Source organism: Apodemus sylvaticus, chromosome 16 (genome assembly GCF_947179515.1).
Source record: "Apodemus sylvaticus chromosome 16, mApoSyl1.1, whole genome shotgun sequence".
Lineage (NCBI taxonomy): Eukaryota > Metazoa > Chordata > Mammalia > Rodentia > Muridae > Apodemus > Apodemus sylvaticus.
In genome coordinates this window covers 34321498-34346186 of record NC_067487.1, presented here as the reverse complement: position 1 = coordinate 34346186, position 24689 = coordinate 34321498, and the positions used below count along the sequence as shown (strand labels likewise).

General features: G+C 37.5%; 1 protein-coding gene across 1 annotated transcript in view; it reads left to right on the top strand.

The window, feature by feature from the left end:
• The window catches only part of Lmbrd2 (LMBR1 domain containing 2), an 81716-nt gene that overhangs the window by 12766 nt on the left and 44261 nt on the right, over positions 1-24689 (top strand). The window contains exons 2-10 of the mRNA XM_052159430.1: positions 783-1019; positions 1383-1480; positions 3307-3402; positions 7625-7792; positions 8632-8842; positions 17597-17671; positions 20517-20630; positions 21300-21483; positions 24310-24491. Of these exons, the coding sequence (XP_052015390.1) occupies positions 846-1019; positions 1383-1480; positions 3307-3402; positions 7625-7792; positions 8632-8842; positions 17597-17671; positions 20517-20630; positions 21300-21483; positions 24310-24491 (1302 nt within the window). The 5' untranslated portion in view covers positions 783-845. The remainder of the gene's footprint in view (positions 1-782; positions 1020-1382; positions 1481-3306; positions 3403-7624; positions 7793-8631; positions 8843-17596; positions 17672-20516; positions 20631-21299; positions 21484-24309; positions 24492-24689) is intronic.

Genomic DNA, 24689 nt, shown 5'->3' with positions numbered 1-24689 from the left:
CCCAGCCAAAATTCTGGAGATACTTTAGCATTTCTCTGGCTTTCTGCTCGAGGTGTGTTCCTGTGATGTCGCCTGTATGCTTCTCTCTTAGCCAATCCTTTCTTCTTTCCTCTCTCTTCCCCCGCCCCCCCCACTTGCCTGGTTGGGATTCGAAGTCCAGCCCTATTCTCCTTTCTGCTCAGACACTGGTTGATCAACTTTTATTGACAAATCAGATTAAATGAGAAACATTGTGTATACAACATAGAGACAGGAGATGGCTAAACTAAGCATTACACTGCCAGGTCCAGAACCAGACATGGGGGCAGAGAAGTCAGCATTTGAGTAAAACAAGGTTAATCTTTGCACAGTGCACGATAACATGCCTATAAAATGTTCATATCTTAGTATTAAGAATTTATTAAGTTTTAATATATTAAAAACAAGAATGGCTTTTATTTTATAATATTTTCCCTAAAGAAATTTTATTTATATAGCGAGACAGAGAGAGTCTAGCTGTATAGTCCAGGCTGGCCTCTCACTCGTCATCTTTCTTCAGCATCCAAAGTGCTAGGCCTAAAAGTGTGGTCACATTCAGCCTACCTGTAAAATTTGAAAGATGTACTTTAAGAAGTAAGTTATAAAAAGACTTGTTATTTCATCTTATTCAAATACCAGTGTTAAGTTATATGACAATTTTCCAAAGAGTGTGTTAATATATTAATTAGCTAATTATACAATTTCAAAATTGTTGTTTTCCGTGTTAATGTTCTATGTTTCTTTCTTTTCTTTTCTTTTTTAAGCTAACAGATATGGTACAGAACTACCCATGAATCAGTTTTGTTGGAGATTGTGAACATTCAATAATGAGTGGTGCAGCCTTAGGACTTGAGATTGTTTTCGTCTTTTTTCTGGCATTGTTCCTCCTTCATCGATATGGAGACTTTAAGAAACAGCATAGACTTGTAATCATTGGAACACTGCTGGCTTGGTATCTCTGCTTTCTTATTGTCTTCATATTGCCACTGGATGTTAGTACGGTAAGAGCCGAAATTGAGGTACTATTTAAAAGATAGTATTTAAAAGTATTTAAAAGATAGTTAACAACTAGCCTGGGAGAGACCTTGTTTTTAAAACCCCCAATTGAAAACAAACTGAATAAGCAAAATTGTTGTGAATATAGGATATTACAATTGTAATCATGCAATCTGAAATATGTTTTGAATATTGCTTTCTTAAAGTGACTATATTATATGAGCTTATCTTACATTTTGAATTTTAAGGCTGTTAAGTATTTAGCTGTTAAACAGTATAGACAGGAAAATAGCTAGATTATGAAATATCCCTTAAGGACTTGGTGAATTCTTGGTTCTCATTATAAAACCCTGTATTCATTGCTTTAGACTATATATAACCGATGCAGGCATGCTGCTGCAAATTCCAGTCCTCCTGAAAATACCAATGTTACGGGAGTCTATGCATCTATCACTCCAGCTCCAAGGTATTTCTTTGTTTTTATTTTCCTGTTCAACATAAACATTGCAGTATTTTAGTTGATAGTTTTACCACTTGTATTTTATATTCATAAAGTTTCCATTATTCCTCGTTATTCAACCTTTCATTCTTTCTAGTATATTTATTGTATTGCATGGTTAATTATACATTTTAAATATACATCAATACACAATATAGTACTTAATGAGAAATTAAAGACTTAAGTTTTAGTCTGTTTCTATATCTTACTAAAATCTAAAACTTCTTATTTCTCTCATTCTGTCTTTTTGTAAAAATGTTATGGATATTGTAAACTTTCAGCACCATGAATAAATCTATAAGGGCAGAGCATTTCCATTTAATCTAAATTACAAGAGTTAACAGAAGTAGAGTTTGGCATGGTGGTACACACTTGTAATCTCAGCACATCAAAAGTTCAAGGCCAGTCTCACTTACATAGGAAGTTCACAACTAGCCTGGGAGAGACCTTGTTTTTAAAACCCCCAAAGGAAAACAAACTAAAGTAAAATTGTTGTGAATATAGGATATTTCTCTTGTATTACACATTTAAAAAACATCATAGTGACTTGAGAGATGACTCAGCACACACACACACACACACACACACACACACACACACACACGAGTGACAGAGACATGCTCATGTTAAACAATGTTTAAAAGAAACATAATTTCACAAGAGGAATAAACAATTTTAAAAGGTTATATTAAATTTCCATAAGAAACTTATTCATGTTGACAAGAAGCTTTTATTAGTACTTTCAGTAATATTTGTGTGCTTCTTTATATAGTTTTTAAAAGAAAATCTAGGGCCTAGTGAGATAGCTCAGTAAATATAGTATTTGGCTAACAATTTAAGGGCCTGTGTTTGGTTCTCAAAGTCTACATAAAAATGCTAAACATGATGACCTGCAGTAGTAAACTCAATGTCGGCACACTGAGTAGATTTTCTAATGAAGTCTCTGACACCAGTGTAGCCCAATTGATGAGCTTCAGCCAATCAGAAAACTGTCTCAAGGAGTGGAGTAGTGTTCTTGAGGATGACACCCATAGCTGGCCTCTGACCTTGGTGCACACATGTACTTTGACACACACGAACATGCACATCCACATGCAAAAAACATATAATGAGTGGCACTTATCTGAGTCACTATAATGTTTATTACCATTCAAAACTATATATAGAGTAGTAAAAGTTTGAGTATTTAGAAGTTCTTGAATTAAAAGGATAGTCTCATAGTCTAGAAAACTTTAAAATAGAAGTTTGTATCAGAGACTCTTAATTAGAAAATCTGAACAGAATTGTGTATAGATGCTGGTGCTAACTTTGCCAAAGTGATAAGAGTTTAACTAGTATCAGGAATGATAACTTTTTCTTTTATTGAATTCCTATTCAATTCTTATTCCAACCTTCACTCCTATATAACAATAAAAGACAAAACATAGTGAGCCCTAAAAATGGGATGAGTAGAATTTTAAATGTAATCATGAATTATTTAATTCCATAAATCCATTTTTTCAAAAGATTTCCACACTATCAATCAATTAAATATGTCTTCCTTTCATTAAATGCCTAAGAATATATTGGGAATTGGCAATGTAAATGACATTCCTCTTTAGAATGAATGATTTTGTTCCTTTCATAACTAGTGTTTGGTTTAGCAGTTTTGATTTTTAAATTTCATGTGAGATATGATTTCATCAGTAATTATTAATTTGATGCATATGAACTTTGCTACTTACAAATTTATATATATTTTCCTTTAAGAAGTTATTATTTAGATTAATTGACTTTAAATTGTTATTGAACAGACAGCATCCATGTTTCAAGCCATGGAGTTACATTCCAGATGGAATCATGCCAATTTTCTGGAGGGTAGTTTACTGGACATCACAGTTTTTAACGTGGTAAGTGGCAGTGAAGGCTGCATTATTGGGTTAAGTGATTAATTTTTAATAAGCCTTAATACTTTGAGCTTTATTATCCTATTTTTGCAAGAAGAAAGGAAAGGTGGGGGGATGGGGGAGCATACAAAACAAGAGAACAGAAATGAAAATTTTTCTTGTGCTGGTTTCCTTCCTTGCTATCTTGTTGGAACTTCAATCCAGCTCTCATTTAGTCAAAGTGCTATTACAAAGGTCACCATTCCCTTGTTTTCCTTTCGTTTTTATGAAATATGTGTTATATTGACAGAGAATCACATTAACTTCCCTGCTTTCTTTCCTCCCTCCAGCCCATCCCAAATGCCTTCCCTCCCATACACCATTCCATACACCCCACTCTCAAGTTGTTAGTCTCTACTTACTTGATTATCACTATTACATACAGCAATCAGTCTTTGCTGTTTGTGTATAGATTCAGGGCTGACCACTCTGAACTGAACAACCAGTGAGAGTGCTCATCCCTGGGAGAGGCTAACTCTCTGTCTCCCAGCAGTCATTGGTGACCCGTGGTTCTCAGTCTAGAGCAGCGGTTTTCAACCTGTGGGTCGGGACAAACAACCTTTTCACAGGGGTCACACATCAGATATCCTGCATACATTATGACTCATAGCAGTAGCAAAATTGTAGTTAAGTAGCAATGAAAATAATTTTGTGGTTCAGGGTCATCAGAACATGAGGAACTGCATTAAAGGGTCATATAGCATTAGGAAGGTTGAGAACTACTGCTCCAGAGGTAGGACCCCACAAAAATTTCCCCTTTGTATGTTAATCTGTTAATATTGCCATTGCTTCACTTTTGTTAATGCAGTTATTAACAGTGGCCCCTGAGACACAGATGCAAGAACTATGATGTAGTGTGTCGGGGCTGCACTCCCAATAGTCTCTGGATGTGCATTGTGCCCTCTTGTATCTTCTGGGATGGTCTCCATTTACTGTAAAGAGAAGCTTTTTCATGAGGCATGGTAGCCACATTGACCTGTGGGTATAAGGATAAGATTTGGATTATAGTAAGGAGCTATGCTGGTTTAGCAACATGACAGAAGTAGATTTTTTTCTCTAATGTATTTGTCCTCACCAGTCCTAGGGAACTGGATAGGTTTTCAGTGCCACGCATAATTTCCTTCCTCGTGAGTGGGCCTTAAGTCCAGTTAGACAATTGCTAGTTATCATCGACACCTGTGCCATTTACTGCACCGTTACAGATATCTTGCCATGCGGGTTATTGTTGTGGTTCATAGGTGTTTGTTGCTGCTGAATAGGATTATTGCTTTCCTCTCTTGTCAGCATATGTAGAATTTTCTTCAGGAAAGAAGTTTTCAGGCTGTATCCAGCTCAAATAATCAAGTCTTGTATCCTACATGTGTAGTGTCTGTAGTAATACAGGTCCACCCTCTAGCCCTGCCTGCTTATTCATATATTCTCATCTTCTGCAAGGATGTTTCCTTCATTTCTGTGGCCCAGTTCCTGATGTTGCTCTTCCCTTGATCCTTGTGTTCTGTCATCTTGCCTGCCTGTCCTCATGTACAACTAGTTACAATTGTGGTTTTAGTAACTAGGATTGTACTTCAAGTCTATTTCTCTGCCCATCTAGCTTTGTCTTCTTTCTGTGTTCTAGACTGCCAGTTGTCCTCTGTCTTCTGATCCTGCCTTAGATACTCCACAGGACACTAAGCTCTCAAACTGAACATAGCAGACATTGCAAGAGGAAGATTACAAAACCAAATAGAAGGGTGTCTTTGGAAGTTTATTTGTAATAACCTCATCCATGCCCTCCAAATTGTCATATTTTCATTTGTTTACTTGTCTTCTTTCTCTTCACTTTTTAAACTTAAGTCTTTTGTGACCGTTTTCTAGTCCTTCTAAAATGTCACCTTTACTCTTGGCATATAACTTTACTGTATGCTGCATAGAAGTTGTCACATGGCAGTTCTTTCAGTATCTGTCTTAGCAACACAAATATCTATTTACCAGTCCTTTTCTCCTTGCCCTCCATGGATGGAAGATTCATTCTTGGTATGCTACCCCTAGTTCCTAAAATAGGAAGCTATCTCCTTAAGCTTTTGTTACTAACTTATAGCTTTTCGTTTTGACAACATGATTTCCTCATCATATAAAACAGTAACCCGGGCACATAAAGAAATCTCTTACATACAAATAAATATATTATTTAAAATATCTGTCTCAACTCAAATTCCTTTCCAGTCTCAACTTCACTAATATTATTACGACCATTGTTTTCAAAGACTTTAAAAAAAGACCGAAGTATGGAATCTTTACAAAAAATTGTACTCATTGTGTTAAGTTAATTTTTGAAGTAGATAAATCCCTATACCAGCACTCAATGATGCAGGCCATTTACAATGCCCTGGAGTTTTCCTAATGTTCTCTAGACATTCCTTACCCTTAAGAGTAACCACAATTTTTCCTTCCATCACTATAGATTGATATGTTGTGTTTAGAAATTTATAAACATAGACTTATACAGCGTGATTCCCCCCTCTTCATTCATGCACTTGGGTGATTTATCTATACAGTTTTGTACAAATCATTGTTTTGTTATTCATTTCTGGGAGACATCTACTTTATGTATGTATCATGGTTTATAATACACTTCCTAAATAAACTTTCTCCCTTTTAGATCTTCGTTTGCTCCGTTAATTTATTCCTTCCTTAGTCGATGGTACTGTTCAGTACACTCCTGAGTCTACTCACATATATAGATCCTTCATCTGCTTGACCTCTTGACAGCACTCATTTTATGGTTTTCTGCTCCATATGCTTCTTGGTTTTCTTCCACACCTCTTTCCTGCTCTGTCTTAGTCTCCGTTACTGGTTCCACCTACCCTTTCCCTACATCTCCCTAAAAGTTGATGTTTCTCAGAGGTCAGTCTAAGTTTCTTCCTTTGTACTTGATGTACTTGCTTTGCTAGATTTAATCTAGTGATGTCATTTTATTGCTGTTGACATCCTGATGGCTCCAGAATCTGTTTCTCCAGTCCATTCTGACTCTGAAGCTTGTATGGCAACTACTCTGGCCTCTTGTTGCTATTTTGTGTTGTCTCTTATGTGCTCTAAATCATTAGCTTGACTGTCAGTCTTCGTTTGTTGTCTTAGTCAGCACTTTATTGCTTTGAAGATACACCATGACCACAGCAATTCTTATGGGAGAAAGCATTTAATTAAGGCTGGCTTAAAGTTTCAGAGGTTTAGTCCATTTTCACCATGGCGGGGAATGTGGCAGTAGGGGCACACACATGGTATAGTTGAGAGTTCTACACCTTGATCCACATGCAGCAGGAAGGGAGTAACCCACTGAGCTTGGTTTGGACTTTTGAAACCTCAAAGCCTACCCCTAGTGACACATTTCCTCCAACAGGATCACACCTACTTCAAGAAGGCCACACCTCTTTATCCTTTTAAATAATGTCACTCCGTTATGATGAAGTATTCAAATATATGAGCCTACTGGGGACATTCGTATTCAAATCACCATACTTGTCCTTCTCACCTGGGCCCCTCACTACCTTTAACCTTCCCAACTACTTGAATCTGTTTGCTTTCAGTCAGTTTTCTATGTGGAAGCCTTAGGAAACTAGACGTATGAAAGTGTTTGCTTCAGTGAAGGGCAGTGTTTCCCGGCCACACATGGTGCCCTGAGCCCTTAGCTGGCATTTGAAGCTGAAGCAGGAAGAGTGTGAGTGTGCTCTTGAAATCCTGTGCTTTTTAAAAACAAAAGCAATGTCCAAAGTCACTCTAAAGGAATAATGTTGTTATTTATGTCTTTGTTTTTGAATCTGGGTCTGTGTAGCCAAGGCTGTCCTCAGAGTCAGAAGTCTTCCTACCTCTGTCTTCCGAGTGCTATGATTAAAGTTGTACCACAATCCTGCCCTCTCATGTGGATCCAAGGCCTATTTTTAGACCTTTTAGAGGATGTGAAGTCACTCATGCTGTTGAGTCTGCATGTCATCACAGCCTCCTTTGTTGTCTCCTGCTTTAGGACCTCTGTTTGTCCCAAAATTTAATATTTAAAAATAATCATTTGTCATAATTCATTCAACATTGACATGTACTTTCTCATAAAACATTTGTTGGAGAAAATTATACATTTAGACTTGTACATTTTCGGTATTTAAGATGCGACAGCTGTACAATTGAGTTTATGACCACCTATTTTTCATCCATCCAGGATTCTGTTACCTTTTATGCAATCATATGCAAGATCTGGAGGTTTTTCCATCACTGGAAAGATAAAAACGGCCCTGATTGAGAACGCGATCTATTATGGCACTTACTTACTGATATTTGGAGCATTTCTAATTTATGTTGCTGTAAACCCACGTTTGCATCTGGAATGGTAAGAAAGCAGTCTTTTTAACTCTGTGTGTGTGTGTGTTTGTATTGTTTCAATTGATGTTTACTACACACATGCAAGTAAGCAAACCCATATACAACATTATATGTATCATAGATACCCTCAAAGAGTATCTGAATAATGCACATTACTGAGAAAGAAAATCTAGGATGATATCTTTAAATATAGCTATTAGATGATGAACTAATAATGATAAGGCAAACAACAATGTTTTTTATAGAATTTTAAATTTTATAAATGATTAAAAATTAATTTTCTCCCACTAGAACTTATAGTTTTTTCTTTTTGCTTTATTTTGAGAGAATAGTTTTCCTTATGTTACTTTAAACTCAGGTATTTCAATAAATTAAAATTCATTTTGTGTATAAAATTTCTAATATATGTATATTACTCCCAAATTTATGTTTAAAATAGTAGAGCTAGGTCTTATTGTTGGTGTAGGTAAACCATAACACAGGTTAATTTAACTGTTTACAGGGGTCTCTTAGTTAATCTTGATTAAGGAAGCACCTAGCGAAAAATGTTTTCTATGGAGGAAATATATGTATGAGTGTTTTCTATGAATTATACTATATTTTAATTTTAACTATAATAGAAACAGTGTTTCCCATATTGAAATCTATTTTTGCAGTCACACTCTGTCTTTCCATTCAAACAAAGATTATCTGCTGTGACTGGAAAGAGGCGAAAATTTCTTCCTATAAAATCCTACTTTTCCTCTATGAGAGTTCTCTGAAATTTTATTTACTACTAATTAGTCTTATATTTTTATATAAAACCATATTTATATCAGCTATCTGTTTATATTTTCTATTTTTTAGGAACCAACTTCAGACGATTGGGATAGCTGCTGCCAACACGTGGGGTCTGTTTCTCCTTGTATTGTTACTGGGGTACGGCTTGGTGGAGATTCCTCGGTCCTACTGGAATGGAGCCAAAAGGGGCTATCTTCTTATGAAAACTTACTTTAAGGCAGCCAAGCTGATGACAGAGAAAGCAGACGCAGAGGAGACTTTGGAGGATGTAATGGAGGTGAGCAAGTTTAATCCTACAAGAGCAGCTCTGATTCATAACTGTCTCTGTGGACTGCTCTCTTGGCTGTGTTCTGTCAGTGAGCTTTGCTCCATTTTAATTTTTGTGATAGATGTCTATTTTATGATAGTAAATGCTAAAATAGGCTCTCGTTTACATATCTTTTATTCGCTAGTAACTCCTAATTTGAAAAGTTTTCCAACATTTCTATGTTGTGCTGATCCCTTGTGAGTTTTATTAACATGTTCAAAATCTCAAAACATGTATATAAGTAGACTTGCACAGGGCACACTCATTTCTCAAGACACAACTTTACTTAATTCTTACAACTTTACAAAAGAGATTTTTTTTTTAATTCCCATTTTATAATGAAGAAAATGAGGCATTGGCAGTTTACATAACTTGCTTATATACACAGAGCTAATAAGGAGAACAGAATTTAATTTTAGTTCACACTTTAACAGTAGCCATGACCCTTTTTAAAATATGAAGATCCAGATGGTAAATGTTTGAGGCTTTGTTGCCATGTGGTCTCTGTTGTGCATGCTTGGCGACTGTGGTCTGAAGGAACTGTAGATCTAATGAGTGAGTGAGAGCAAGCTTGTATTTCAGTCTGAGAACAGACGGGTAGAATACTGGATTTGCTTTAATTTGGTGACTCCAATTCTTAACTATTATCCTCTTGTCTTTTCTGTCTCTGAACGTTTAGTTCTCAACTTACTCCATTTTCAGGTCTTAGGAAACGACGTTCCTCAGGAAGCCGTTTCCATTACGAACATGGGGCTGCTGTAAGGAAAGCAGCACAAACTGGCTGGCCTAAGCGGCTGCCTTGCCTCAGCTCTAGAGGCTAAAGATCTTACAGCAAAGCATCAAAGTTTTTATCTTCTGAGAGCCACAATGAAAATTTTTATATTTATTTGGTAGAGATATCATTTGAAACTTGTGAAAAAAACTTTTTTTGAAAAAAGTTTTGAAGATTTATACTTGATAAAACATTTGCATTTGATGAAACAAATACGTTTTTATTTGTTAGTGTTCTGCCCAAAAGTTGGCATTAAATGAAGTTGTTGCAGATTTGAAAAATTTAGATTTTGCCAGTTGATTTGCTGTTTCTTCAACAAATACATGCCAAATGTATTGTTTTGGGGTGTTTTGTTTGCCTTCTTACATTTTTAGTGATTGAAGTGAGCATATCACATACACCTGTTGTTTGCATACCATGTACTATATCCCCAGCCTCTTCATTACTTTTGTCCATTCGTCTGTCCGTCCGCCCATCTGTCTGTCCATCATCCATCCATCCATCCATCCATCCATCCATCCATCCATCCATCTATCCATCCATCTGAGATAGTGACAGGTGTCTTGCAGGTGCCTAGACTATCAACTCACTCTGTATTTGTGATCCAGCTGCCTCAGCCTCCTGAGTAGCTGTAGGACTGCATGCTTACCTCGCTGAGCCAGCTCAGATGAACCATGAGTGTCTGAATGATATAGAGGTGTTCTGTTATCAGATAGGAACCCTTAGGAAAAAGACATGAAAGTTAAAACCTGGCATTTGTGCTTGTGTGTTACTTCAGCATACTATTCATATGCTGAAAGTGGTAGGATTTAAACATTTTTTATGAGAAAAAGTCACATATAAAACAGGAGGCACCCTTTCCCCTCCTCTTTTGTTCCCGTTTCTTTACTTCCTCATTCCTATGTATTCTTTCCCCTTCTCCAACTCCCTTCCATCCTTGCCTCCTTCCCTCCCTTCCTTCTCTTCCTCCCCACTCCTCTCTCTCTTTCTCCCTGTTTTTATTTGAGACAGGATATTGCTGTTTCCCTATATAGTCTACTGTAAGATAACAGGCTCATGCCACTGTGTCTGATTGACAGCATTCTTTTTTAATGGATGTTTTAAAAAAGTGACAATCCTACATAGATAGCAGAATGCTCATGGCTATAGTAACTGTCTAGGATAGAGGACCAACATTCCCTTAGAGTGTATGATAAAAGTATACTTGAAGTGCTTAATATGGAGAGGCTTCACAAAATCTGGAGAGGTCAGAAAAATAAAATTTGAGTAGGGATTTCAAGAATTGTTAGAATGTTGATAGTTGACAAGATTCTAGTCAAATACCAGTTTTGTAGATAAAGCATTAGCCTCCTAACCAAGCTAATGTTTTATATCCTCCCAAACTTTAAAAATTAACTGTTGAATAAACCTTAAACTTATAACAGATATATAGCTAATGTGAAAAGTTAGCTGTTTCAGTTCATGGTTTTGTTTAATGCAGCCAAATAATTTCAAGAAAAATATATTTTACATATATGGTTAGATTATGTAGCTAATTTTTGAAGTAAATAAATGTGTACCAATTACAAACTTTAAAGAAACTTATAAATGGAAAAATACAGTGTAATAGCATACAGAGTGACCTTTTGGAAATACAAGTGTGATCTGAACATCTTAACACAGAATGCTTGTAATCCCAGGTGGGTGAAGGAGGTGACTTCAAGCCAGCCTGAGTTACATGGCAAATTCAAGTCCAGCTTGAGCTGTATAGGGAAACCTGTCTCAAAAATTTAAAATAAAGTACATCAAAAAACCTAAAAATGAAAACCAAATCTAATCTTGCCACTCATGTATTAAGAATGAACACAGCTGAGAATTAATTGCTAGTTAGATTTCTGGGAGGTTTTGGGCATGTTTCTCAGATCACATGCTAACCAGGCATTTATTGTCATTTTTCTGTAGTCATGCTGTTCTTTTTCTGTAATTCAGTGTGTTCATTTCTGTCTGGAGATTTGTACTCACTGTCCTTGTCCCTCCTTGGGATATTCTTATTTTCCATTTAGTTGACTGAGTATTACTCATTTTGTTTTGTTTTACTTAAATGATCAGTTCATCAGAAAGACTACTAAACTCAACTGTAGTCATCCTGAGTGACCTGTGCTTTGCTTTTATAGCATTTCTATATCCTTTTTGTTTGTCTGTTTTCCTCAGTGAGCTGAGTCCCTTACAGGAGCAGTGTTATTGGTATAAATTTTTCAGAGTATGCATATATTAGATTTTCATACTTACTGGAAAGTTACTCTCCAAACAGAGCACGTTTTTTTTTTACTGTATATGATGTTGGTTTTGCTACGATCTTACTTTATTACATAATATAAATGTTTTATAATTTTATTTAAAAAACTCATTTGGAATTCGCAAGTTTATTTTGAACCTTGAATATTCTTTTACATATTTATAGTTCAGTTTTATTTTGAATTCTTGGGTTTTTTTTTCTGTTTGCTAACAAGAAAGCTTCACATATTAAAGTGACTCTGGTATATACATCTTTTTCATTATTTTCTTAGTATATCAGATGGTTTCTCAGCTTTTCATTCTCTCTCACCTATAGCTATTCTCTAACACTCCAAATGTTCTTTTTAAATTCCTTTTGTTCTCTCTTTATTCTAAGACTGTAGCATGTGGGGCCTTTTCCTCCTCTTTTTCTTCCTCTTCTTCCTCCTCCTCTTCTTCCTCCTCCTCTTCCTCCTCCTCTTCCTCCTCCTGCTGCTTATAGAACAGTGACTCTACCATTTTAACTAACAAATAGTCTAGGCTATTGTGACTCCTAGGAAATACTAATTTTAAAGACTCTCTTCCTAACCTACCCTTTTTCTTCCCTCCCCTTTCTCTGTGTGGTTTACTTGGTAATGATGTTTGTGCATATGTGGACACATCTGGATACCCAAGTTGAGTAGTGCATATTTTTTGTGATTGATGTCAGCCTACATTTTTTGAGATAGGGTATCTCTCTGAACCTGAAGCACATTGTTTTATCTAGCCTGGCTCGCCAGTGAGCTTCAGGGCTCCCTCTCTTCCCACTTCTACAGTTCAAGGGTTACAAGAGAGCATCTCTATCCCTGGCTTTTTACCAGGATTCTGGGGATATGACCCTAGATCTTCATGTTTATATGGCATTATCATACCCACTAGGCTTTTTCCTCTACCTCTTTTTGCCTTTTAATATTTATTCAAACACTTACTTATCACCAGACCTTTGTCAGTGAAATTGACTGACAATCCTTTGTTGCATTGGTTACTGTTTTCATTGATGTGATAAAATAATTGACAAAAACAGCTTACAGAAAGATGAGATTATTTGTACTTACAATTTGACGGGATAGTCGATCATGGCAAGGAAAGCGTGGTAACAGGAGTGTGAGGGCGCAGGGTCTACTGCTGGGAGACAAAGCCAGAAATATTGTTGCTCAGCTTACGTTCTCCTGTTTATTCAGACGAAGTCAGTACAGTTCTTCCCACCTCAATTAACCTAATGTGGAAAATCCTTCACAGAGATGCTCACAGATCTGTCTCCAGAGTCATTCCAGATCTTTTCAAGTTGACAGTCAATATAAGTCTGCCCATCACTAGTCTACCCATTGTCAACGTGATTCCAAACATCACTTTTAAGCCATAACTTATCCCCATAAGCTCATGGTCATCTCATAATGCAAAATGCACAAAGTCTAATTTTAAATACAGTCTTTATATTTAAATATAAATAATATATAAAATAAATATATAAATATCTATAGTCTTTAACAGTTCCAACATTGTTCAAAATGGTAAGTTCAGAGTCTCCTTTGAGTCTTGAGCAATTCCTTAAATGTGAGTCCCTGTACAGCCTAAAAGAAGTATGTACTTCTAACATATGATGGTGCAGACTAAACATTCACACCCCAAAAGGAAAGAACAGGGGCATAGTAAGGAAAGTTTATATTAAAGCAGGAACATAACCCAGCAGGAAAATACTAAATCCTATTAATTCTGTGTCAGGAATCTGGGATTTATGATAGAATTGTCTGGGCCCCAAAGAGCTTGTGTAACCTCTCTCCTCCAGTTCTGCCTTAGTCTCTTGGATTTGTCTGGTATATGCCAATGGTTTCCTCCCCTGGTCCCAGCACAACATCCTTGAGTTTCCATTTCAACCTAGACTTCACCTTCACTGTCTCATACAAGTGGCCCCGTAGGCCTTCTTACAGGCAGTCTGACTCCCTCTAGGGCACTCTTACTCTTTCATTCTTTGTGCCTGTGAAACCTTTACCATGTGGATGGAATAGCCACCTTCTGCTGCCAAGTCAAGAAGAAACTCAGCCATTTTGGACCATAGCTGCTATGGTTTCTGTGTAGTCTGTTCTTCTGGACTAGGAAACCCCGTTAGTGGCGTTCATTGTTCAGATTCTGTTTTCAAATGATTTTGCATTTTCACAGTCTTCAGTGGAGGGATTTTTGTCTTCAGATCTTCTTTCTTAGTTCTTCTAACTTTATAGTTTGCATACTTTTCTTCTCCAAACCCAATCCCTATCTTTTTAATCTCTCACTGTAGAACTGAATAAAAACAGCGAGCAATAGTCATGATATAATTTGAATGCTATGCTGTCTTGAAATTTCTACCATCAAAGAAATTAGTCCACGTGGATTCCCAGCAGCTGTGGTTACGTGTAAGAGATCAAACTGGCTGGAATCCCAGCATGAATGGGAGAGGGGCCATCAAGTCGCACTCGTAGCCGAGGAGCCCTTTTGATAATTCATGGCTACAGGGATAAGGGGAGTCTGTTTTCTACAAAGATATGGTCTCTGAAAGGTTTCAGTACTTGCACAGACACTCCTATTTCTCTATCCATTCAGGAAGCCCTAAGCGTACTCTGGATTTCAGAGAACCAAGAACCTATGATGTTGGGAAGAAAGGTGGTGGAGAGCATAAGGGGGGAGGGGTAGTGTGTCTGAGGGGTGGGTTTGATCAAATGCATTATACGCACATGTGTGAAAGAAAGTTGCCTAGGAAACCACAGCCTTGCCTAAGCTCATACATGTGTTTACAGCAAATAAATAATTTAATTAAAGTAGTCCATTACTTTTCAATTCAGTCTTGTCTAGCTTCTCAGGACATGGGCAGAATGCCAGAATGAAGAAGCATGGCTGCTGTCCCCCCTGAAGCTGCATGAGTTGACCCTACACACCTTTGTTTCTCTCCGTATTCTTGTCTCTGAACTCCCACCGGAATAGTCCATTAAGCTTTGCTTATAGCAATTCCAGGTCCTCTCAAGGCCATAGTTCCAAAGAGCTATGGTCAGCTTTATCACGGTAATGATCCGGCTTCTACATTTCTCTATTAGTTACTTTTCTTGTTGGCATGATAAAATACCTGTGCAAACAGTTTAAGGAAGAAGGACTTATTCTGGCTCACAGTTTTGTCAGCATATAGTGCATCAGGAAAGGCATGGCAAGAGGAACACGAGACACTGCGTTGTGTCCACAATCAGCAAGCAGAGTGATGAATTCTTCATGTAGCTGGCTTCCTCCATCGAGTGCACACCACAGCCAGTGCCAGCCCATGGAATGGTGCAGCTACCTCGGCTAACACAGATAGAGAGCTCCTCACAGATATGCCCAGAGATTTGTGTCTAAGATGATTCTTGATGCAGAGGAATTGACAGTCAATATGGATCTTTGCCTTTTACGTGGTAGTCTTTTAGCCAGCACACTCCAACAAGTAGAGTGGCTCAGTAAACAAGGAATAAGTTAGGAAGTTGTGAGTACTCTAGAATACTCTGTTGTTTGGAAGCAGTGGGCACTTTGTGACAAAATAAGTCTTTTCTGCTTCCTATGCTAATTGATGTTAATCAATAATAGGACAATTGATTTTGATCAGCAAGGTAGAATAATTTAATCCTCTTCTTTTAGAAATATAAAGCTTGACAGATCCTTTGTGAATTCTTTGTATTATTTCTTTTATTTTTTGAGATAATTACATCATTCACTCCTTCCCTCTTTTATTTCCAGTCACTCCTACTTGTTCCTCATTTCTCTCTTTCAAATCATGACTTCTTTTTAAATTAATTGTTGTTATATACATCTGTTGTATATATGTGTGTATGTGTAAACATATATGTTCTAAATACAGGCTGCTCAGTCTGTATAATGTTGTTTGTATTTAGGTACTGGATAGCCAATTGGTATGTTCTTTCTTCCCGGGAAAGACTTAATTAGCCGGCTCTCAGCATTCCTTGGTTGCTTGCAGTTCTTTAGGGTGGAGGATTCTTGGGCGTTCCTCATCCACATTAGCATGGCTGTTACTGCTGTCCTTGTTCAGCTCATGTTTATGCAGACATGTTGGTGAGACTTCGTGGGTGTAGCTTGTGACAGGTGTAGGAGGCACAGTCCCACAGGAACTCCCTGATCCTCTGGCAGGGATCCTCTGGCTCTTACAGTCTTTTGCCCCTGACCCCTGACCCCTGACCCCCACAATGATCCCTAAGCCTGAGTGAGAGAATTGTATTGTAGATGTATCACTTCAGACTGGGCTCTAAAACTAAGCATTTGATTCGTTGTGGTTTTCTGTTAGAACTAGAAGGTTCTTTGAGAAGGGTGGAACTACACTTGTCTGTGGGTCAAAGGCAAGTGGTTATCATGCATGCTGTCCATTGTCAGGGTTCATAAGCATCATAGCTGGGTTGGACAGTTGCTCACTTCCCTCCGTTGGAAGCTATCATGGCATCTTCTGGTACAACAAAGCTAGCTCAGGGATGAGGATTTCAAATCAGTTCTAGCCCAGGGGTTTCTGGGCCCTATGTCTTAAATGCACAGTATCTTCAGAAATAGAGATTTTAAGGTAATAACAATATGCTAGCCTTGACCAACAACTCAAAAAAAGGACTTCTCATACCCATGTTGAGGTTTTTGTTAGATGTTATTTGGCTTTTGAAAGGAACATTGTCAGCCCCAATGGGAAAATTTAAACTATATGCTTACTTACACATGCTTTGCCCAAGCTGCAAGTACCCCGACGACCACTGAGGAGCCAATTCCCATGTAAACACGTAAGGGTCTTTATTACAAGCTCTAGAGCGAGGCCTCTCACCATCCCTGTCACAGCGGGTCAGAGTGAGAGCCTGAGTCTAGGGTGAGGAGTATGTGTTGTGGTGCCAGCAAGCTTGGGGAATTTCCATACCAGTCAGCAAGTTAATATTTTAACAACTGCATTTCTGGTGTAATCTGCAGAAACTGAACAGGGGGACAAAAACCACTGACAAACAGGATGACTAAGTTATCTCTTCTCTGTAGGATACCTTAAGTTTTACATGAACCTTGACCCTCTGCAGTAGCTTGACGGGTGTTGCTAAGGGGTGGGTTGCCACAGGGTGCGTGCTCAGGAAGACTCTGATTTTCTTCCTGGTCTTGCACAAAATAGATTTTCTTCAAAATCCATTGGTTGGGCTTTACATACACACATGCATTATAAACTTTTGAACTGTTAAATAATGCTTGGCCACTGTGATATATGAAATAAGCAAACAGCGGAGGAAGAAATTTCGAAATCCATACAGTGAGAATATAAATAGAGCTATTTGAATACTTCATTTTGTAACTGTTCTTAATAAATTTTATTCCGTGAAAAAGACTTCTTATAATGCTAAATAATTTGAGCTGAAATTAAAATCTGGGACTTGGGGCTAGAGAGATGGCTCAGCAGTTAAGAGCACTGACTGCTCTTCCAAAGGTCCTGAGTTCAAATCCCAGCAACCACACGGTGACTTACAACCATCTGTAATGAGGTCTGACACCCTCTTCTGGTGTGTCTGAAGACAGCTACAGTGTGCTTATATATAATAATAAATAAATCTTTAAAAAAATATATAAAATCTGGGACTTAATGTGAACTCTCATGTAAAATGTATAGAAACCTAAATATCTTTCTTTTACTGTTTTTATAGGAGGTTCGTAAAGTAAATGAGAGCATCAAGTATAACCACCCATTGAGAAAATGTGTTGACACGATACTTAAAAAGGTAATCATATTATATTGTTCCTCTCGTTCTTGAGAAGTAAATTCTTACATACTACTGTAAATTAATATTTCACCTAGCAAAGTGTGATTAAAGTATATATTGTTAAGGTTTTCCAGATGGATTTTCATGTAAATCTTTACCATAAACAAAGAGTAATTTATATATAGATTTTTTCTGCTGTTTTAAGTTTAGTAGTAATTATTGGCAGCATTTTACTTTGAAACGTGAAGAATTTTGAACATAATTGGAATACCCTACAGCAATTGCCAAGGCACAGTGATGTAGGCACATATTTACAGTGCCATCATGTATTATCATTGAAAGCATATCTCCTGTAGGAAAATAGGCTAGGATCTCAGGAATTGCCTTTAATTAATTTGTTTACATCTCAAAAGCTGCTTCTCCTCCTGATTCCTCTATCAGAATCCCTTCCTCCCAACTCCCTCCCCTTCTCCTCTGAGAGGGTTGCCCCCACCTCCCAGCCCCGGCAACCCTCCTACCCTGGCCTGTCAGGTCTATCAGATTATGTGCATCCTCTCCCACGGAGGCCAGACAGGACAGCCATGAAGAGTGAGCTGCCTGTCTGCTACAAATGTGCAGGAGGGCCTCATTCCAGCCTGTGTAAGTTCTTTGGTTGTTGGCTCAGATTCTGAGAGCTCCCAGGAGCCCAGGTTTGTTTACTCTGTTTGTCTTCCTGTGAGATTCCCATCTCCTTCTGAGCCTTCAGTCCTTCCCCCAACTCTTTCATAAGTGTCCCCAACCTCCGTCTATGTTTGGCTGAGGGTCTCTGCTTCAGTTTCAGTCAGTTGCTGGGTAGAGTCTCTCAAAGGACAGTTATGCTAGGCTCCTGTTTACAAGCATAACTGAGTATCATCAGTAATGTCAGGGATTGGTGCCTGCCTATGGGATGAGTTTCAGATTGGGCTAGTTATTCATTGGCCTTTCCTTAGGTTTCTGCTCCATTCCTGCTTCTCTTTTAGATGGGACAGATTTTGGGTCAAAAGTTTTGTGAGTGGGTTGGTGTCCCTATCCTTCCACTGAGGGTCTTATCTGGCTACAGGAGGTGGGCTCTTCAGGTTCCATGTCCATACTGTTAGGCATCAAAGGTCACCTGTGTTAATTCCTGGGAGCCTCCCATTTCCCAGGTCTCTGGGACTTCCTAGAAATCCACCTCCAATCCCAACCCTTGGCAGCTGCAGATTTCCATTCATTCTCGTGGCCCACTGGGACTCTCTTCTATCTCTTCCCCAACCTGATCCTGCCTTTGCATTCTCCACCCCCTAATCCAACCCCCAGTTCCCTCCCTCCCTCTAGCTCCTTTGCCTCCTCTGTCTCTTATTACTGTTTTGTTTCTCCTTCTAAGTGTGATTAAAGCATCCTTACTTGGGCCTTCCTTCTTGTTTATTTCTTTGGGTTTGTGGGGTATATTATAAGTATTCTGTATTTCTTGGCTAATATCCACTTCTCAGTGAGAACATAGCATGCCTATCCTTTTGGGTCAGGATGATATTTTCTAGTTCCATCCATTTACCTGCAAAATTTATGATGTCTTTGTTTTTAAATAACTGTATAGTATCCCATTGTGTAAATGAACCACATTTTCTGTATCCATTCTTTGGTAGAGGGACATCTGGGTTGTTTCCATGTTCTTGCTATTACAAATAAAGCTGCTATGAACATAATGGAGCACATGTCCTTTGTCTCAGTAATCCTTGCAACCATCTTCTCACATATAATCTCATGGTATATCTTATGTATTATAAAATAAATTACATGAACATTTAATAATAAGCCATACTGTTATGATTTTGATGGAGATATCTTGAATTGCAGGTATATTTGTGTGCCTCTAAAAGAATTATTTGAAAAGTTGCACAGTTACCTTTCATATTCTGTCTTAGTTAGGGTTTTATTGCTGTAAACAGACACCATGACCAAGGCAACTCTTATAAGGATATCATTTAATTGGGGCCGCCTTACAGGTTCAGAGGTTCAGTCCATTATCATCAAGACAGGAACATGGCAGCGTCCAGGCAGGCATGGTGCAGTGGGATCTGAGAGTTGTACATCTTCATCTGAAGGCTCCTAGGAGAAGACTGACTTCCTGGCAGCTAGGACCAGGGTGTTAAAACCCATACTCACAGTGATATACCTACTCCAACAAGGCCACACCTACTCCAACAAGGCCGCACCTTCTAATAGTAGACCCCCTCCCTGAGCCAAGCACATACAATACATTACAGGTACCCAAGTTACCAATGAAATTTGTCTTCTGTATTTTAAATCTGTTTTACTGGTTATTATTAGCTACTGTTTCTTTAGCTAAAGTCATGATCAGAGGAGTAAACTTTCTAACCATTTCTCTCTTACTTGCTGTTTTTGAGTCCTATTTAGGAAGGTTAATAAACTTGCAAAACTCCACATATGGAATAAGTAACTAGTTGTATGACAGATAACCCTAATTCTGTATCCCTTTTTGCTTACTGTGACTTTCAGGACTTAAGAATTTATATTTTTCATGATTCTTCTTTATTATTTAGGAAAATAATTGAAGTTTCATCAGGTGCCTATCATTAAAATAATCTTCTCAAATAGTTGTTACTCCATGTTGTTAAGCTCCCTCTACTTTTCTAGTCTCAAGCTAGTATACCTGAGTATAAAGAAAAATATTAGTAGAAGTGTGAAACAACATACCTATGAAATATTTTCTTGAAAATGTTAGCTAGTGAAAACCTTACCAGTTAGAAATGTCAGTTAAAGAAAATGTAAAATTTTTAGGATGAAAGATTTTCAATAAAAATAAATTTTTGTATCATTAAAATTTCATAAAATGTTTTTTATTTAGTGCCCTACAGATTATCAGGAAAAGATGGGTAGGAATATGGATGATTATGAAGATTTTGATGAAAAGCGTAATACCTACCCAAGTGAAAAAAGTTTGGTAAAATTGCATAAACAGGTAACTTTAATTATTAATTTTAGCTGTTTTACATACAATCAGAGGATGTAAATTAGAGTTCTGGCTGTTTCCCTTTATAAAGGGCTTTCTGCATGTTGGCTCGGTAGTTAAACTGCTTGCAACTCACGTGTGAGGAACTGCGCTCAATCTCCAGCACCTGTGTGTAAAGCCAGGCCGGGTGGTATGCACCTGTGGTTCCAGTAACTCAGAGACAGAGATGAGAGGGACCCCTGGCCAGGCCAGCCTGCCTCATCTGCGAGGGCCAGGCTCAGTGAGAGACTTTGTGTCAAAATGGGAGAATGCCTGCAGAAGACGCCTGGCAGGGACTTGGTTTCCACATGCCCACAACCACACATGCGCACCTCCCCAGACATGTGCATGCCAGTGAAATATATATCTAAAACTCTTGATCTCATTCTTGTTATTGTTGAAATGTTTTAACTTTGTGTTTCTGGATGGGGATACTCTTAGCAACTGGATATAAGAATTATACCTGTTCTATTAATAGGAAGTATTTGTCATTTCAAAACATTAACATACTTGGTCACATTTAGAAAACCCATTAGTACTGTTTTATTAAGACAACAAAAAGCAAACCCTGTTCTGAAGCAGAAAGTTGGCCTACTTGTTCAGGCATATTGACAAGCTCATTCCTCTTCTGTATTCAAGGTGATTTATTCCGTTCAGAGGCACCGCCGGACTCAAGTGCAGTGGCAGATTCTTTTGGAACAGGCGTTTTATCTAGAAGATGTAGCAAAAAATGAAACTAGCGCAACTCACCAATTCGTTCACACCTTTCAGTCACCTGAGCCAGAAAATCGGTTTATCCAATATTTTTATAATCCTACTGTTGGTATGTAATTTAACATAAATTTCAAAGTTAGTAATTTTTCTACAAGGAAAATGTATGTTTCATTAATACAATGCTAACTTTTACTTGAATATTAATTTGTTTCATAGGGTAATATTAGATATCTGATAAACTTACCCTAAAACAATTACTTTACTTCTAATTCTCCTTCTTCCACAAGTCATTGTTTGCCTGTAGTTCTTTGTCTAGGGAAAGACCCCATGAAGTTTTCTCTCTTCTAAGTCTACATATCCATTAATTAATTAATTACCATATCCATTGTTCCAGTCTTGTTTATACAGGCAGTTAGGAAAGACTGTTTCTTCACCACAGACTTCCTGGTTCTGGCTTTTAGGGTCCTTCTGCTCTTTCTTCCCTGATACTCCTAAGCCATAGGTACAGGAGCTGTGATATATTTAAAAAATACAAGTAAAATATTTGATTACAAAACAGGTTACATAAAATATATTTTATAATTTTTGTGGAAGCTGTTTGAAGTATCCACTCTCACTAACGATCTCACCATAAATGTGTATCATGGCTTTGACTCTTCATACTATAAAACCATATTAATTAGCTAAACTTTAAAAACTAAGCATTCTAAATATTAACAGAAATTCCTTTAAATTCACTAACAGTGTATGAAATATTGTCTCCACAATACTTGGTAGCATTTCTCTCTCAACATAATGATTATTTTAAAATTTTTGACACTTCTTAATATATTTTTGCCTATGATTTTAAGATATATATATATGTATATATATAATTATAAACAATTTACATAAATGATCAAACATGCTTAGAGACCAAAACTAAATAAATGAATAAATAGTAAAAAGGAACAGAGATAAGGGTAATATCTGTGGTAAGTTAAGGGATGAGGGTTTGAAACATAGCTTATAATTGGGGAATTATAGAGAAGAAAATGATTGAAGCAGTAGGGAACTCTGAAGCAGTATTTGTTGGTAGTGGAGATGAGATAGGAGATAGTGAACAGTGAAGAGATTAGCCTTACTTTAGGAGGTGAGATAGGCAGCATTAGTATAAGAAAATGTAGCAGCCAATGGTGGTAAGATTTCTTCTGACTGCTTATACTCTCTTGGAGTGTACTGACAATAAATGCAGAACAGGAGATTTTTCAAGAAGGTACAAAATGGTCACATGGGAAAATGAATATGGAAGAAAATGAGAATTATCCTAAGTTCTTTTTAGGTGTGCTAAGGGCCTGTTTGAAGTTGGTGATGATTTAAGGCGAGAGTAGAGTAAAGGCGTGTCTTTGTTCTGCAGTATACAGTGTACATGTATACAGACTCAAAGTAACTGAGGCGTTGGATCAAACAGTTGTTTAACCAAACAAGTACAGTGAAGCAAGAGAGGGTAAAGAAAGGAGTTGGGACTGGAGTGTAGTTATCTTCAAAGACTGTGGCATCTGAGCTGGGAAAGGAAGGAAGGATGAAAGGACATTAAAATTGTTCAATAACAGTAAAAGGGTAAACGAAATAAACATTTTGCTTGACCTGATAACCAGTCAGTATGGTTGAAGTACAGATGAAGGTACTGCTTGGGGTGAGGAACTGGGTTATGTAGAAAAATTGCCATTGTTAGCAATAAAAAGTTTAGGAAAGGCTATGGGAATGAGTGATTGGGTTAAAGGGAGCACTAGAAGATGAACTCGTTAGAAGAGAGGAGATGAAGACAATGAGAGAAGAAAGAATTGTCTGCATGGATGTTTAAAGAGGAATAATGTGGAGTCAGTGAGGCTGAACCATAGCTTTCCAATAAATAAAGAGAAAGCGTAGCCTTACTGCAGCAATAACTCAGTAGTAGATGATCTCTTCAGCACACATTAACCCTGGATTCAGTCTCCAGTGCGATGGATGGATGGGTGGATGGCATTCAGACCTAAGAAATCCAGTATTTTACCAGCTATTCTCATATATCCAGGTTCTTCATATGTTAACACGTTATTTTTTTTTTTTTAAGATTTATTTATTACAGCTAAGTACAGTGTAACTGTCTTCAGGCACCAGAAAAGGGCGTCAGATCTCTTTACAAATGGTTGTGAGCCACCGTGTGGTTGCTGGAATTTGAACTCAGGACCTTTGGGAGAACAGTTTTTGCTCTTACCCGTCGAGCCATCTCTCCAGCCCTGTTAACACTTTATTAATTAACTTTTTCTTTCTCCACATACATTTTTCCTTAATCTTTCAGAGATTTCCACACATAAGGCTTTTTGTCCCTTGGTAATTTCAGTCTATACTTTCTAAAAATTCAGCTACTCAAGTGTAACTTGAAAATAATTAGAAAGTTAACATTCATAATTTACTTTTACATACCTTATACATTATATCATAATTATACTTAATTATGACAGCGATATTCTTTGGAAAAAGAAATAAAGCACACATAGTATATTTTGTCATATTTCATAGTTGTCATATTTCTTAGTTTTTTAAAATCGGACACAGTTTTTCAGTCCTAAGTATTTTATTCTGTGTATATTTTATAACATTGATGTTTATGGACAGCTAGGTCTTTGCTGATGTCTCCAAATTGGAGTTTGCTGTATCCTCGTAATTAGATACAGCTTTTGTATCATTTGCAGAATCCCACAGAGGTGGTGTCATGCTCTCCTCAGTGCATCAGAGAAGGAAGCTCATGGGTATCAGTTTCTCACACTGCTGATCTTTGCCTAGGGTCAGGCCTGTTTTTCCACTGTGAAGTTGCATTTTTCTCTGTATTGTCTGATTTGTTGCTACTTTGAAAGACTACAAATACTTCATACTGATTTAGTTTTCCTAATCGTATTTTTCTTGTGTTTTCCAGAATGGTACTGGGAGTGCCTTTTGCGTCCATGGTTTCACAGGACCCTTGCTGTGGTTTTGTCTATCTTCTCTGTGATTGTTGTGTGGTCAGAGTGTACCTTCTTTAGCACAACTCCTGTCTTATCCCTTTTTGCAGTATTCATACAGCTGGCAGAAAAAACATACAACTATATTTATATTGAGGTCAGTTTTTTCATATCAGTCATAAATATATATTTGTTTGTGCACATGCTTTAACTGCTGCGTCTTTTCTCATGTTTCTTCATGTAAGAGTGAAAGGAGTAGTTTTCCACAGTGCTGTTATGATTCAGGCTTCCAGACAGCCCATCAGTTCACGCAGACTATAAAAACTAAGCTGTAGCTGAAGATGAGTGAAAAAGT